General features: G+C 40.3%; 1 protein-coding gene across 6 annotated transcripts in view; it reads left to right on the top strand.

Moving 5' to 3' along the window:
* The window catches only part of tenm4 (teneurin transmembrane protein 4), a 159,084-nt gene that overhangs the window by 96,583 nt on the left and 45,973 nt on the right, over positions 1-16,528 (top strand). For all 6 annotated transcript variants that reach the window (XM_044354107.1, XM_044354105.1, XM_044354104.1 and 3 more), the window contains 5 exons: positions 367-567; positions 4,497-4,682; positions 9,857-10,003; positions 10,865-11,081; positions 15,512-15,631. In XM_044354107.1, the coding sequence (XP_044210042.1) occupies positions 367-567; positions 4,497-4,682; positions 9,857-10,003; positions 10,865-11,081; positions 15,512-15,631 (871 nt within the window). The remainder of the gene's footprint in view (positions 1-366; positions 568-4,496; positions 4,683-9,856; positions 10,004-10,864; positions 11,082-15,511; positions 15,632-16,528) is intronic.

The raw sequence follows: 16,528 nt of genomic DNA, 5'->3' as shown, positions 1-16,528 counted from the left end.
AAACATGTTCCTATTAAAGCACCTTGCCTCTTTGGGAGGAATTTTCATTATGACATGATGGGAAAGTGCCAGCAGGAGTGAGGGCAGTACCTGTGGGTTGGTGCCATAAGCCCCAGTGTGTAAAAAGTCATTTAATTAATTCACTTGTTTGTACATCTTGTCTATGGTTTTAGAGAAAGTGGGCCTCCTTGCATAATTTTGTGTTCACTCTACATTCATTGTACATGTGCTAAGCCCGTTGCTGAGCTGCAGCCCACTGCAGTTGTCATTCTACTTAGGCTCAAATAGAGATGCTAGGTTGCCTCTGAAAGAGGAAAACAGCAGGTGACCAGTGTGTCTGACACTGACTCTTTGGAACCCTTTTAGTGGACTGCCTGGACCCAACATGCTCAGGCCGAGGGGTGTGTGTCCAGGGAGAGTGCCACTGCTTTGTGGGGTGGGGCGGGCCAGGATGTGAGAGCCCCAGGGCCTCCTGCATGGACCAGTGCTCTGGACATGGAGCTTTCCTGGCAGACGCCGGAACCTGCAGCTGTGATCCCAACTGGACGGGCCATGACTGCTCTACAGGTGAGTGCTTCCCTCTGATGAGAGTAAACATTGGCAGAATTCCTTTTCCACAGGTCAGTGCTGTTTGAGCTCTAATTAAATAACAGAATCAAGTCATTACATTCACAGAACATATTACATGGGTTAAATTATTGGATAAAACTCCTACTGAGAGGTTATTTTTGTTTATTATAGTGACCAAATGGAGTGACTGGACCAGGTTGTAGTAGTTTGAATCTTGATGTAAGCATCCCAAGACAGTGATATGCTATTTCATATTTTGCTGTATTAGAGTTCAACTAATATTAGCTTTTGAAGGCTTTGTCTTGTGAACTATAAGCAGTAAAGTCTTTTTTTTTTCTTTTTGTAGGGTGAAAACAGCATTTAGGCTATCATCTCATGTGCTTTTTAATGTAATAGCTTGGTGAACGGTTCATTATACCTATTAAATAGCAGGCATTTAAAAATAGTTCTATTTAAGAAACAACATAATTAAAAGTGAGTGTAAAGGAAAACGTAGTATAACACAGAATATAAGAGAGCAGGTGAAGGTTTCACAGTTTTTCTTGTACCCTCTTGTACCATCTTGTATGTACCTTCTAAATTGCTGTTGTGCACTTCTCAGTTAAGTGAACTCTCACACTTATAAATCCATAACTACTCACAGATATTCACCACAGTCAGTGAATAATTTACAGCATCTAGTGTCATCTCCTACATTTCCATATTTGTAACATTAGTTTAATACCATATCTTACAATGAACAGCAAAATGTGATAACCTTGACACCTCTGTCAGTTCATATCTGATACCATCCTTGCCTTTTCGCTGGAATTTATTTCACTGCTTGATTCAATATAGCTTTTGTAATTGCTAAGCTCCTCACAGAAGTAAACATTTCTGATTATGTTAAAAGAAAATGTCTCACATAAAAAATCTCAATTATTCATATCTATCATCAGTTGGAGGTTCGGAGCTAGCAATAAAACTCTGCTTGATTTTCCTTGAAATGTATTTATTTTACGAATGATTTCATGCTCAATCTCCACATGGGTAGTTGGAAGCCACAGAATAGAGGGAAACATGCATATCAGGGATATTGTCAAAGGCGTGATCTAATGCAAGTTAATACTCTTTTTTTGAGTTCTGGCTTTCACGTTGGCACAAGGCTCACAGCTGATGATAGCTTTTTCTGCTCCGGAGGATTGTTCCCATTGTGTTCATTTTGTCCATGGGGAATGTTCTCCCTTGGTAGTCAAGAATAGGCTGAGCATAAGATACAGTTTTACAGCTAGAATATACCATCTTGAGGCTCCAAGGATGAAAAACAGTCTTGCACAATTTAGGTTCAGCTCTGACAGCAGCCTGCCTGCTCACATTTACCAAAGAAGAATTTTCCTGAAAAACCTCAGTGAACTCTGTGGTGGGTTGTTAAAGGCCTGTCAAATCTAGGTACTAATATCACTGTTGGTAGATGCAAAAGAAAAGGGGGTTTCTTTTTACTGTGAAGCCAGCTAAAGAATTTCACATCTTTCCACACGTATAAATCCTCCTGTAAGACTCTATTTATGTTTTATGGTTATTTTCTGACAGATTAACGCTTCAGATTGCTCCATTTGAACAGACTTCTGATGTGTTGATGATCAGTACATCATGTTTGTCATTGTAGAGGCTGATACAGTCGCAGCCTTCAGATGCTTTCATTTAGACAATATAATTTGTATTCTTACAAAATATTTCTGAAATGAGAATTTTAGTCTAGCAGTCACTTGGATCCATGAATCCCTTTATATTCCAAGCAGACACAATGACCTATTAGGTAATCCCAGGGATTTTGAGGGAAATGGGCAGTTAGTCTGAGTTTGCCTCACAGAGAAAGAGCTCTGTAAATGATGATGAGTTGGCTTTTTATCCTCCTTTATCCTGTTCATTGTAGAGTTTTCTGTGGTCTAATACAACACTAAGCTTGGTGGTGGGGTAGTACAGCTAGCAGCCTATAACCTTGCAGACTGGGAGAAGAAAAAGATGGAAAGCTTTCAGTAAATCTTTCAAGATTCTTTAATCTCTCCTCCCCGATACTTTACAGACACAAACCCATTTTCTCATGTGGCTTTGGAACAGTACAACCTAGGTGTTCACAGTTGGTAGTAATGTTGTTACCAGCTATAAAACAATGCCTGAGGTTTTATGTGCTTTAATATGTGTGTTTTTATGCCATTTTTGCCATTCTCCCACCCAGAGGAAAGTTTGTTTACAGAGTCCTTTAGTGCAAATGGTAACGGCCATCGTGGGGATGGGTGTATTTCTCACTGTGGACTCCTCTGGCCATGGATAATGAGGGTTTGCCTGCAGGCAGTAATTGCATCTTTATCATGTTAAAGGTTTCTCCTTTGTTCCAAGTGAACAGTTGTCTCACAGTCAGTTTGAGTCTGTTTTCTCAGACCAGGGTGTGTTCTAGTAATTCTGAGAAAGGAAATGGTAAGGTCAGTTTTGCATTTTGCATTTCCTTTTTTTTTTTTTTTTTTTTACATATTGGCTAATGAGATCCCTCAAGATTCTCATTATTTTCAATAGCACTGCACCTCTTATTTATTATTATTATTATTATGTATTTCTGTGTTAATATAGTCTTAAGAGGATATAACAGACATAGTTCCACAATGATTAATGAGCAAACCTCTGTAACAGAATCCTATTCTGACATTTTGTGCCTGCATGTGAGATGATGTGTGCGTGTGTGCGTGCATGTGTGTTTTAGCAGTCATGAGGGGCACTGATTCAAATGCCACAAGTATACTGTCCTCTCAATATATGATTTAAAATTAGAATTTACGTAGTTTAACAAAATGCTGAGCTGTAATGAGAGATTTTAACAAAAAAGTGTTTCAAGCTGGTAATGTCATGTTATGGTTTGTGGCTGAAAATACCACTCAAATTGAATTTGTAGCAATGACAAAATAGACACTGTGAAGGCAGTAATTGACTTATTAAAAGATTTTACCTCCAGTTTGGTCCCCTGTGGTCATATTTGAATTGGCTTGGCTAATAAGCCAGGAATACATGGCTATTGTTCCTCGTTGCCCATACTGCTAAGCCTCTTTTATAACAGAATAGTTAATAAAGAGGTTAACATTTCAATGAGATTCATAAGTAATCTGTCAGTGTTTAATTTCTTTGAGCCTTCGTCTTGTCATACTCTCCCTCGAGTTCATGAGATGAGGGTAATGTCCCAGGCTCTATCACAGCCTGTCAGGGAGGTCTTTCAGCTGCCACACAATAGCGCCAGCCAAGCTTTACTGTGGCTCTGTCTCTCAGTCTCCTTCATTCCATGAATCTAGTACCTCTTCCTCTGCTACACTGCACCTAGGTAGGATAAAAACAGCATATTGGCATCTTATGCCTTGAATCATTTCTATTGAGCCTTACATCTTGCCTGTAACCCATAGTAAAGCTTGTGCTGATACTATGAACACTGTAGGTGCAACAGAGGAAATACATTTACAGTTTAATTAAAATGGTAGTGCAGATATTGTTGACAAGAAGTTCCAGCTGTGTATTTTTTTTCCTCTTTGTCCTCTTTTGTGGCAGAAAGAGGTGAATTTACAAAGAGAAGAAGAATAAAGGAGAAGAATAAGTCTGCTAAGGCCACCACAATCCATGTCTTTTCTTTGTAATGGACTTATTAGATTTGTATTGTCAAAAAGGATTGACCCTTATGAGGTGCAGGAATTTCTTTTCAGCTGCCATCAGACAAGGTAGTGGAGCGTGGCCGCCTTTCCTTGACAATAACTCCTGGATTTGTCTTTTCTTCACCCTTGTTGCCTTGTCCCGTCACCGCCTTGTCTTCCCTTTCCATCCCACTTCCACTCCCCCCCCCCCCCTTCTTCCCCCCCAAACTCCTTTCTGTCTGCTTTCTTTTTTGTCTGTTTCTATGTCCCTGTCTCCCACAGAGATTTGTGCAGCGGACTGTGGTGGCCATGGCATTTGTGTGTCGGGCACCTGCCGCTGTGACGATGGCTGGATGGGCACTGGGTGTGACCAGAGGGCGTGTCACCCTCGATGCAACGAACATGGCACTTGCAAGGACGGCAAATGTGAATGCAGTCCGGGTTGGAACGGAGAACACTGCACTATTGGTAAGATGAGAAGAGGTTTTGGTTTGGGTGGGGGCTATGTGTGGGTATGTCTGTGTATGTCAGTGTGTTCGGGAGGCCAACAAAGGCGTGGGCTGTCTGTCTGCCTGCGTATGTATGAAGTGCTGGGTGTGAGGGGAAGGGTCCAGTTGGAAAAGAGAGGGAAAAGCATGCTTAATTGAATTTGTGCAACTCGGTAAAGCATGAACAGGTTTACTCAAGGATCTGAGGCTTGCCTTCATGCATTTTAATGTGGGAATGTGCGAAGGTGTCCTTTCATTTTACTCATCCTTTTCCTCATCTCTTTCTTTGCTCCCTTTACATTTACTATTAATTTCAAACGCTGATGTGAGTCATTGTGAGCGGGTCAACCACCACTTTTAGCTCTATGTTTATACTAACAATTGTTCTTCTGTAAATGCTTGCCGAAGTTAACTTTTCAAGACCTTGACTGAATGTCAAGAGCTTTCTTGAAAACCTTGGCTCACTCAAAGCTAAAAAACAAAAAAAAAAAAAAAAAGTTTTCATTGAGTTTTCATTGTGTTGCCAGAGAGTAAAGTCATTAAGGGCTGTGTGTGTTCTAGTGGATTTCATAATCCTTTAGCAGAGTATGCCAGCAGTGGTTCATGGGTTGATAATGTTGGCTCTTTTAATTTTTGTCTTTACAGAGTAGTTAAGAGACAGGAGGAGCTGAATGAACTTTGCTAAAAGGGCACAACATATTATATTGAACATGTACTCGTAATATACTGTATCTGGAAGTCCTGGCTGAGTGGCATTCACATTGTGAGGACTTGTTTGTCATAAGGAACTAGTGACTGCAGTATTTTAATACTAGCAACAGCAAATACAGCCAAGCTGTTATCATCTGTTTATGACTGCATAGCATACCTTTTACCTCTGTTTGAAATGCCCAATGGCAGCAGAGGACAGCATGAAGACAGTTTAGAGTTATTGTGATGGATGTTCTGAGGTTTGACTGTTTCATTTTTAAAGTGTAACTTGACCTCATTAAGATAAGTGTTTTTTTTTATTTAGTTAGAATTATTTGATGTCAGGACTGTCAAGCCTCTAAACACCAGAAGAGACCATCCGGAGGTCATTCTATGTAATGCCTGCTTTGCAAGATTGCACCTCTTCCATTCTGTTCATGTGTTGCATACCGTTGTCTTCCTCTCATCTCTTCCCTTTTCTTCTTTTTTATTCCATTGGCTCCATTGGTGGAAAGTACTTAACATGAGTACAGTTTTGAGAAAGTGGTGCTTTACTTCAATATTTCTTATCCGTTTCTTTCTTGATACTGCCCTACAGTATTTCAAAGCGAAATACTTTTTACTCCACTACATTTACTTGAAAGCTGTAGCTACTAGTTACTTATTAAACTGATTAAGTTTTAGATACAAAAAAATATGGCAGTCATATAAATAGAGAAGCATTCTTAGAGGTATTGGTTGCTCACTCATTATCATTCTATGGTCGAACCACTCAAGTATCAGAAAGGAAGTGGGAACACAATGGCCATTTCTCTCCCCACTGTTACAGCATTTCAATGAACAGGACTTTGTAACTTCCACACGTTTGAGTCAATAGGGAGATTGGGACAAAAGTTGAGAATGCTCATCTTATATGTGAAAGCTTTACTCTGTATTCAAATAGATAAAGATAATTTTTTCTCACAGTATTCTCATGCATATCTTGGAGCAGAACTGGCTGAGTACAGAGCCTTGACTCAGTCTGTGAATGTTTTATATGCTGCCCTTACATTATTGATGGGCCTTTTATAAGTGCCATATTGAGATCTCCACTCCCTCGACAAGAATATTCCTCAGTGTCATCCATTAAGAAGCCAAAGATCTCAATTTAAATCAATTTTCATTATTGAGAGCTCTGCGTTGGCCCCAAGCCCCATGCTATAGAGCACAGGAGGTCTGACTTGGCCCAGCCATCTCCAAAGCCTCTGGTGACCTCATTGTCTATGAAGGTGTTTCAAGATTAAAATCGCTTTTTGTTGAACATCCTGACCTCCTGTATGGTATTGCTTGAGAGATTTAAGGGTGGTAATATGTGCATCAATCACGTTGCTTTTGAAACACTCCCTTGAGATATTCTGCCGATCCTGGCAGTTGATAAATGGGGACAGATTGAAATGTTCTTTCTGAACATATCACTTTTTATCCTCTCTTGCACTCTCTATTTCTCTCTCTCTCTCTCTCTTGCTCTGTCTTCCTCAACCCCACCCCACATCCCTTTTCCGTCTCCATCCCTCTCCCTCTGTGTTGGATCGTATTTGTTGTGTTGCTTGTAATGCATGATTTTACTTCATGACTGCACTTTTTTTCTTTTTTTCTTTACCTTTTGTAATGTAAACTAACACCTTGCCTTGCTGTCTTGTCATGGAAATGGCACTGTTCAAACCTCCCTTATATGTCCTGTCTTTTATCTCCTAAGCTCACTATCTGGATAAGGTAGTGAAAGGTATGGCATTCCTCCTTCCTTCTATTTTGCCCTCCTTCCATTGTAATTCCAGCCAGCATTAACCAATCATGCACACACACCATGCTTCCCCTACATCGACATAAGCAAACACAATGCACCTCTTGTTGCCCCAAACAACTCATTCTAAAGATCCCCATCTACCATCAACTTTTTGCCATATTGTCACACAGTAATCTCCTCTTAGCACTTTCGCACCTGGTGAGTGAAGTTGTGCTGCTTTCTTTACGTGTTGATTATTTGGTTGGTGTTCAGCCTTGCTCTCTCAATAGGGGGGTGTTGGGAAAGGGGCTTTATAACCTGTGCAATGCATTATGGATGAGTTTACAGCTGTGAGCAGGGCCTGATAGGTGCTGAGGCCGCATCCTCTCTAATTAAAAGAGTTCATGGTCTAGTTAGTGCAGGGCAAGCAGTGGATGGATCCTTTGCAGCAAACCTGCTTCTCTGCCTCCAGCACCCTCTCTCACTCTCACTGTGTCCTTGGTAATAGACCACCTGGCATGAGAGCGGCTGCCAGAAGAGTCCTTAGAACACTTGCAGCCTCACGTTTGGAGCTGTTTCAGGCAGGCTTGGGCAGAGCTCAGCAGGGGCTCCTCTCTGAAAGGGCTGCCAATTAAGTTGAACCGGTGCCAACAGAGAGCGGATATTTATTTATCCTTGTAATAAACATTCGGAGCTTACTAATCATCTGTCTCCACTGGTCTAACCGGAGTTGTTTTGTCCATTTGCTCAATAAAAGGATGGCTAATGCCCAAACGTGTCTAGGAGGCAAGACTTTTTCTAATGGCATTAGCCTTCAACAGTGAGTCCCTTTCTTCAGGGAAACAAGAAGAAAATGAAGATGGGATTATTTATTTTTCTTACAGTTTGAATGCCCCACAGTTTATCCCCATTATTCAATTGTCTGCATGCAGGTTTTTCCTTTTTTTATCTACCTTTGTAGTTCAACAGAAATCCATGTTTCTTCTCTAGGGTATATGTTTAAAGTGTAAATTAATGACTGCAACAGAGAAGACACAATTGCTGATCAGTCTTGCCATATTTCATGATCCATTCTTGAAAGGACAGTCAACATGGCTTCATTATATTTTAATATTAAACATGAATAAAATAAGTGTGATTTCTGAATTCTTCTGTATTATGCTGTGTTGACACTTGAGCTCCTCTTGGGATCAATAAAGTATCTATATTATATGATGGCTTTCTATGTTAGACGAACAGAATCACAGAAAGGTTGGAGACATTATTTATCAAAAACTATTATTATTATTATTATTATTATTATTATTATGCTTTTATCTTCTAAATGACCATTTATAAGGCATGAATGTGCGATAATATGTGTATGTAATACTTGTATAATGACTCATGTCTGTTGTCCTTATTCAGTATTGTAAAGACCAAAATGCCACTGATGCATCACTCAGCTAACCATGTGATCTACAATACCCATCGATTCTTGGTGCTGCCTCTACCTTTTATCTTCCTAAATACTTCTCTCTGTTTCTTTCACATCACTCTTTCTTCCTTCAACTGATCTTTCTCCCTTTATGCCTTTCAGCCACCGTACCTGTCTGTCTTCCTTTCTTGCTGTCTCATTCTCCTACTCTCCCCGTTTGATATAAGAGCAGAGAAACAGCCACCCAAGTCTCCTTAGTTGATAAAATGAGTCAATTTAGCATTCTCTCTATCAAGGCACCTTGCTAACAACACAAACAGACAGACTTGTACGTCTGATATCTTGAGATGTTACCCTCTGCCTCTGCCTCAGCACGGGGATATGAATCGAAAGGTGCCAGATAAATGCCAAACAGCCCTGGAAAAATGGTTGAGATAATCCACTGATCTATGCCCTTGTGAAGACCTATCCAGAAAGAAACAGAGGAATATGTCACCTGTCGTTCTGCTCCAGCCTGCTTTTTGCTCCCCTTGGGTCACATGCCCAGGAACACTGTTAGTGTGTGCAAAGCCCTCCACTGCTTAATGCTATTGAGCTCAGGCTTATCCACTTACTACTATTTTATTTTGCATTCAGCTTCTCTTAATGACAGAACACACACTCTCCCTGAAGGGATAATCTTATTGATTGCTAAAAAGAGTCTGGAGACAATTTATCAAAAAAAAGAGAGCAAATAATGATATAGACCTTCTTTCAATAACTAATGCAGTTTTGTTGTAGCTCATTTTTCTTTGCAGATGACAGTAGCAGTAATGCTGTGATCATAATGATGGTCACATTCGAAAATCATATAAAAACGGATCCAATTATGTGAAGGAATGCCAGCATACACAATACTGCTCTCATTACCCAGCTGTAGTAGCATAGATACAGGAGGCCAATCTACCGTAGTAATGAGTGAATATTGATTTAGAAGATCCCTGTTATCTGATTTTACTGCAAAGGGATATTAGAAGCTTCACAAAAGGTGTATCAAATTAATCAACTTCAGCTGAGGGTCATTATAGCTGCCCTTACACATTAAAATCTTAAAATGACTTTAGTCTATTGCTACCAGAGAAGTATTACCAACAAACCATTGTCATCAACAGGATCACACTGTTGTCAGTGTTTTATTGTTGGTGATTGTTCACAGACAATATACAATCTTTATCTATTACCCATTAAACCTGCTTTATTTAATATTCTGTGCCAACCTCTGTCCTTGTCCATTTTTGTTACACAGAGGGCTGTCCGGGTTTGTGTAATGGAAATGGTAGGTGCACTCTGGGTAACAATGGCTGGTACTGTGTGTGCCAGCTGGGCTGGAGGGGCACTGGCTGTGACACCTCTATGGAAACTGCCTGCAGTGATGTCAAGGACAACGATGGAGGTAAAATCACAAACAACACACAGCAACGCCTTCTGACACTGGCCAAGCATCAACAGGCACTCTTAACTAGACATGATTTGACTATAGAATTAACCTCTTAAGAATATTTCTGCTTTATCCTTGCCAGACTTAGTTGTACAGCTTTACTTCTTATACAGATGTGTATGAGGACTGGCATCTAGTCAGTCACCTGCACAACAAGTTTTTATTAAAAAGCAGAGTAGCTGGCCTGAGGCCCTGAGCATGCATTGGCCCAAGGAGCAAGTCCCTGCTCTGCCCTCTAACTAGCCCCAAGCAGAGCCAGGCACACACACAGAGCCAGCCAGGGGGCTGCACCACTCTTGAGGCCAGGTGTGAGACGTGACTTTCTTTCTTCCAGGCCTCGTTCTAGGCTTGAGCTATCCGTTAGCATCCTTTATTTATGCAGGGGCTGTTTGTCTCCCCATCACTGCGCAGGGACCACAATGCTCTCAATGGCAAAGATGGGGTGCTGCTGGGGATTTGACTGACAGCAGGGTTTATTTTTATCACCCATCTGGCCAGATAAGCCCATGAAAGCAAAGGGTAGGGAGTCCAATGACCCACTTCAGCAAAGTAAAGTGCATTGCACAGCAGCTCTTTCTGTCTTATTCTTATTCTGTCACATTATTTCATCTAAATTACAGATAGGAAACCACGAGCACAGCTAGAGGTTTTCCAGGACAAGATGTATATGACATGACTCCAATCATGTAGTAAAACAACAGTCAAGATCAATAATGCCTCAGTGACTAAAATATATATGCATAGTTTCTTTTGCCAGGTGTGTGTACAGGCTGTTGTTTAATGAGGGAGTGTGTGTGACTTGTTTGACCTTGTCAGATGGGCTGGTGGACTGCATGGATCCAGATTGCTGTCTGCAGGCGACCTGTCACACCACCTCTCTGTGTGTGGGCTCCCCGGACCCCCTGGACATCATCCAGGAAACACAGATGTCCTCTGCACAGAACAACCTGCAGACTTTCTATGACCGGGTGCGCTTCCTGGTGGGCAGAGACAGCACCCACGTCATCCCCGGAGCCAACCCCTTCGATGGCAAGTGAGTGACTCGTGCATTACTCCCACGTGACACCACACAGTGTGACATTCTGTAGCCAGATGAAAGCTATTATTCTCCCGGGAAGCAATTTCTGACATCAATATTAAATTGAATTTTGTTTTTTCTGCATCATCATTTGTCTTGGATGCATTTAGTGAGTTCATACTTATGCCGTTGAGTCAGTTAAACTAGCAATTAAAGTAGTAATTGCAAGATGTTTCACTTTAATTCAGCTACTCAGGATAGTTGACTTTGATTGTATGAACAGATGTTTAGCTCTGCTTTGGATTTAACTGTTATCCAGTCTGAATTTGCATTATAGGTAACAGCACTATTTTAAAGTAGTGACATTGCAGGCGCAAATACAAATCAATCAGTGACTTTCATTATTAATGTAGGCCAGTGCAATTACTGTGCTTTCATTATTGCACTGACAGACCGTGTAAATGTAAACCGTGGGTTTTTGTTTTAACCCAGACCAAAACGCTGTGTGAGGGAGAAAGCCAGTTATAAGCGAAGGATGCTGAAATGGGCAGGGACTGGTGGCATGTATAGCTAGAAGGATGATGGACAGATCAAGATGGACAAACATAGAATGTGGCAAGAAGCAAAAAGCATTCCCTGGCACGAAAGGCATCTTATATTCATGTATTGTGATTACTTTTACTGTAATCCATCTGAGGCCCACTCCCAGAGGCAGAGCTCACGACACCACAGCCATGGAATCTGAGATGCTTTCATATCAGACAGGATGGCTGTTAAAGTCCCATAAGATCCCCCTGCCTCTCTTTTCCTTTGTCTCCTTCTCTTTTCATCTTTAATCGCTTGTGAGTCTGTGTCACCTTATTTGCATCCCACTTGGTTATGGATCTCTCTCATCTTGGCTTATTATACTCCCATGAAACAAACAGACAACAGTCAAAAACAAAAAAATAAGTTGAGAATATTTGAATTTTTTGTCCCCGATGAAAAATTTTTATAAAACGGTGTCAAAAACAGCAGAAAAATCAAACAAACTTCCCAACATGGAGTTGCTATTTCAGGATTTTTTTTTTACCTCTTTTCAAAATGATGGCAGAAGGTTATGGTTTCAGACATCACTATTTTTAGTCCAGCCCAGCTTTTGCTTTGTTCTTGAAGGGAAAATCGATTTCAAAAGTGTCCCTCCTCAAGCAGGATCATTTCCTTTGGTATAATTTGCAACACAACACATCTTAGTGTTTGGTGCTTGTTGAGATTTGCAGGTAATGTGCTGTTTGCTAACCTAATGCCATCTTACCCATTGTTTGCAGTAAAACATGTTTTTATCTCTACGCTGTCCATATGGTTGTCTTTTATTCATTAGCTATCTGCATATGATCAAGCATAAGTAGTCACCCAGTTTGCAGTCGGAAGAAAGAAAAATATCCTTATGAATTACACCAACTGTTCTCAAACACTGCCTGTTTTTGAACCCTTTTGTGGCGGTGTCAGCTGATACTTGAGAAGGTAACACACACATGAGTAGTAACACACTTTGTGACATTTTCCCTCATTGACATTTTTCTGGCTTTCAAGAACCACTCAACATTTTGCAGTTCTTCATTGGACAGAAGAAGAGGCACAGAGGGTTGAGTAATACTCTTGTCTCTCTCCAAAGAAGATGCAGCCATAAATAAGTAAAATCAAGAATCCAGAGATGAGCTGCAAGATTGTAGGCACTGGCTCACCTAAAAATATCAGTGATAATCTATTATTCATGTTTGGTATTCATTCCCCACCCACTGACAGATATGAGCAGTTATGACAGGGGACTCTGGGCTTCAGATGAGCCTTACAGGCACGGTCTCAGCATCTTCCTGATATGCCTGCCCTGGTCATCCGATCATCTCTTTATTGATCCCCTAACCACTTCCTTATGCTAGTAGACATGTTGGACTGCTATTTCTGATGTTTCCCACCACAAAGAGCTGCAAAGGTGCCACTGAATAAAGCATCTGCCACTGCATAAAACGTCTCAACTCTCCACCATGACACATAATACAAGAGATTGCCAAGGCCCAGCGGTGGATGCTGACTAGAATAATAAACAGGGACTTTGTCCATGAAACAATTTGGGCAAAGATTGATAGCATGCTTATAATAGCAAGGCAGAAGCCATTCCCTTCATTTACAGGCTTGTGCTTTTATTATTTCATTTATAACTCTTTTATTAGCATTAGGCCATTAGTGTCAGAAAATCTCTTGTTTTCTTCTCAGTGTGCTCTACCCCTTTTGGCAACATTATGTACTTGGACAGCTAAAAAAAATGTCCATTGATGTGTCCTTATTTTACACTCTTCAGCTGGGTAACATAGAGGCAGGGAAAGAGAGAGCTCCAGTAACATGCTTATACTTGCAGCAGGTTGTACCCTATAATCAAGTAATTTGCGTGGGTAATGATGTTTTTGTTGTTTCTGTGGTGATGGTACCATTTATTGGCCTTGCTTATTGAAAGTTTTCTATATGACCTTTATGTAATCAGGTAATCTGATTATTACTTTAGTCTGGCATGCATTTTTTATTTGGTCTAAAATACTACTGAGCAGTGTAGTTTATTCACTATAACACGCTGGTAAAGAGGGGTATAAATTCATAATGCATGACTGCATGAAGCAGTGATGGGTAATCTCACTCTTTAAAGAACCAAAACCAGAGAGGTTTTCCTGTTGAGTCCTGGAGCTTCACCTATTTATTTTCCAAAACATGTCCTCACTTAGCCCTCAGTGGATGATGTATGATAAAGGTTGGAGATTTTGTGAAGTCCCTTTCGACTTTGAATTTTCCTGGACTAGTGAAATCTCATACAGTGGGGAGGTTTCTGTGGCAAATGTTTTACGCTTCCTTTGCTGCTCTTTCTTTCTGCTGTATTTGATGTCAATATTTAAATCATTTGTCTTGACAGCGAGGAATCATCTCCCCATGTGGTTCACAGAGGCTGGAAGGAGATAGTTCCACTTTCACAGTTTCATCTGAAGAAAATGTGGATGATTGGCTCTTCAAACAAGACTCTAAAATAAACTGTCGGCATGAATGATTAATCGTAGACAGCCAGGCCAGTGCTGGGTTAACTTTAGTAGTAATTCTATGTAAATGCATCCAGATAGATCTTTGGGTATGAGCATAAGGATTCGGAGCAGTATCTCCTTGCTTGTTTACAGTGCAATGGTGGACAGCCAAGGTCCTCTCAAGGAGACCCGGCCTAATTAACATAAAACTGGGTTCCTGGGGACCAGGATAGTGTGGGGTGAATGATCTTGCCTCTGGTAAGGACATGTTGAGGGCAGCTACTAACACGCTAGTGTTAATTGTTTCCAGTACAAGGCAGTGTTTAAGACCCAAATGTATTAAAAATAGCCATGGTCTAATGAAGAAGTGACAGTAAGGCATTTGTTAAGGGACTGTTTTTTTGCAAACGACAACAGAAACGATGGTCTGACCATGAGTTGGAACTTGCTAATGATGAGGGCAGAACTCAGCGAGGCAGACGTGATACAGCAAGGTCTCAGCTCATCAGTTCAGTAAGATTAGAAGGTGAATTTGGACGACTTCCCACATTGATTGGTGGGGACTGATGATCAGATCTAATGTATGCGGCTTCTGGAGACCTGATGTCAGTCTGGAAATCTGTCGAGGTCTTGATAACCGGCCAAGCAAGTCTTGCAATCTGCAGTCCTTATTATTTTCCTTTCTTGCAGTCTGTAATGGAAAAGATAAATCCTCTTTTTTTAATTAGAGAAAAAACAAAGGAAAGCTTCCTTATCTCATTATCCTTCCATTCTGGATAGAAAAACCCTCAGAGACATCTGAGGAGGGTGTTAGTTTTTTTTCTATTTCTGTTTCTGTTTCTTCTTATGGTTTTTTGATTTTATTGTGTACAGTATTTCCTTTTGATAACATCCATGCTAACTGTATATTTTTTCCATTTGACTGTTCTTGGTGAATTTCTGTTGCTTGAAGAAAATGCAGTGCTTTCTATTTCTATTATTGTTGCATACATTGGGTTACCAGAAGGTACACTTGTACAATTTAACATCCAATACCTGAATACTTTAAATCATAAGATGTTCAATTTGTTTGACACTGAGTCAGACAGGCATTGATTCATCCTTTTGGTAATTTTTTATTTGTGCTGATGTTTTATTAGACTATATTTTAGTGAAATGCGTATCTACTGTTTTGTCCATCCCCATTTACGACTAGACTAGAAACACTTATATTAGAAACACAGTTCTCAACATAATGCAATCCAATACAACCACTAACTACAGACTGAAAAATGATTGTAGAATCAAATCAACACTTCTCTCACACTTGTCTTGTTTTTTATTTGTCGCTTTTGTATTGCAATTGTATTGGTTTTAAAATTTTCCATCATAGTAACTGTGTTTGACTCTCTCACTCCCATACAGCCATGCTTGTGTCATTCGTGGACAAGTAGTGACATCGGATGGAACACCACTGGTTGGAGTCAACATCAGTTTCATCAACAACCCGTCCTATGGTTACACAATTACTAGGCAGGATGGAAGGTAAGAGCCTTCTTCTTTATATCAGTACACACACACACACACACACACACAAACAAGGGATGCAATGCAAATGCCACTAACCGCTACCTAAATATGACGTGCAGAGATGTGACAATGATATTTATATTATTGTCAAATATCGTTGTTTAGCTGTGCTGAATTCTAATGATGGAAGGAAAAACACAGTTGCCACTGCAAACTGTGCCGCCATTGATCTGCTTTGTGCTTTCATTTGGTCCAATTTTGGAGTTCTCGGCTCAATTCCCAGAGAAATCAAACAAAGCCCTTCTGGTACACTCATAAGTTATGCTTCAGTAGCAGCAGGGAGGGGAAAGAATAAAATATGCCAATTCAAAGCAGCTCACTGTGGTTATGAAACAGTACAGATGGATATTATTTATTTGACAATAGAAGATTTAGAGAATTAAGTGAGACATTTAAGTTTAGGCCACAGACCTACAATTAATTTGCTCTGCATCTTTCCCCTCTCTTGTTCTAGATTAATATTCTGTTCTTTACTTAAGTTATTAAAGACATCCCATCACTGTTTTAGGTTAAAAAAAATAAATCCTAACCCCAACCAATTATGAAGTCACATGGTTGTTTTAAGATTGTGTCCAAAATATACTAAATGCAGTGAGTCATCACTAGTATCTTCCCCAGACAGTCCCACATATTTTACACAACTTCTGCCTCTGTAAGAAACAGGAAACCTTGTCAAGAAATGCATCCTCTAACTTCTTGTTGTTTCATTGCAGTACCACTAGAACTCCTTTGGAGAAAGATAAGTTGTTGTGGTGAAGTGTTCTGAAAAAGTCTGAGTTCTCTGTTTGGCTGTCTTTGAGCGGCTCTGTGCCAGCTGCTTTGGCACCAGGAGAGTTTCTCAGAAAAATCCAG

Source organism: Thunnus albacares, chromosome 6 (genome assembly GCF_914725855.1).
Source record: "Thunnus albacares chromosome 6, fThuAlb1.1, whole genome shotgun sequence".
In the NCBI taxonomy this organism is placed as follows: Eukaryota; Metazoa; Chordata; class Actinopteri; order Scombriformes; family Scombridae; genus Thunnus; species Thunnus albacares.
The sequence above is the reverse complement of the archived record's forward strand: the minus strand, read 5'-3'. Positions and strand labels throughout refer to the sequence as shown.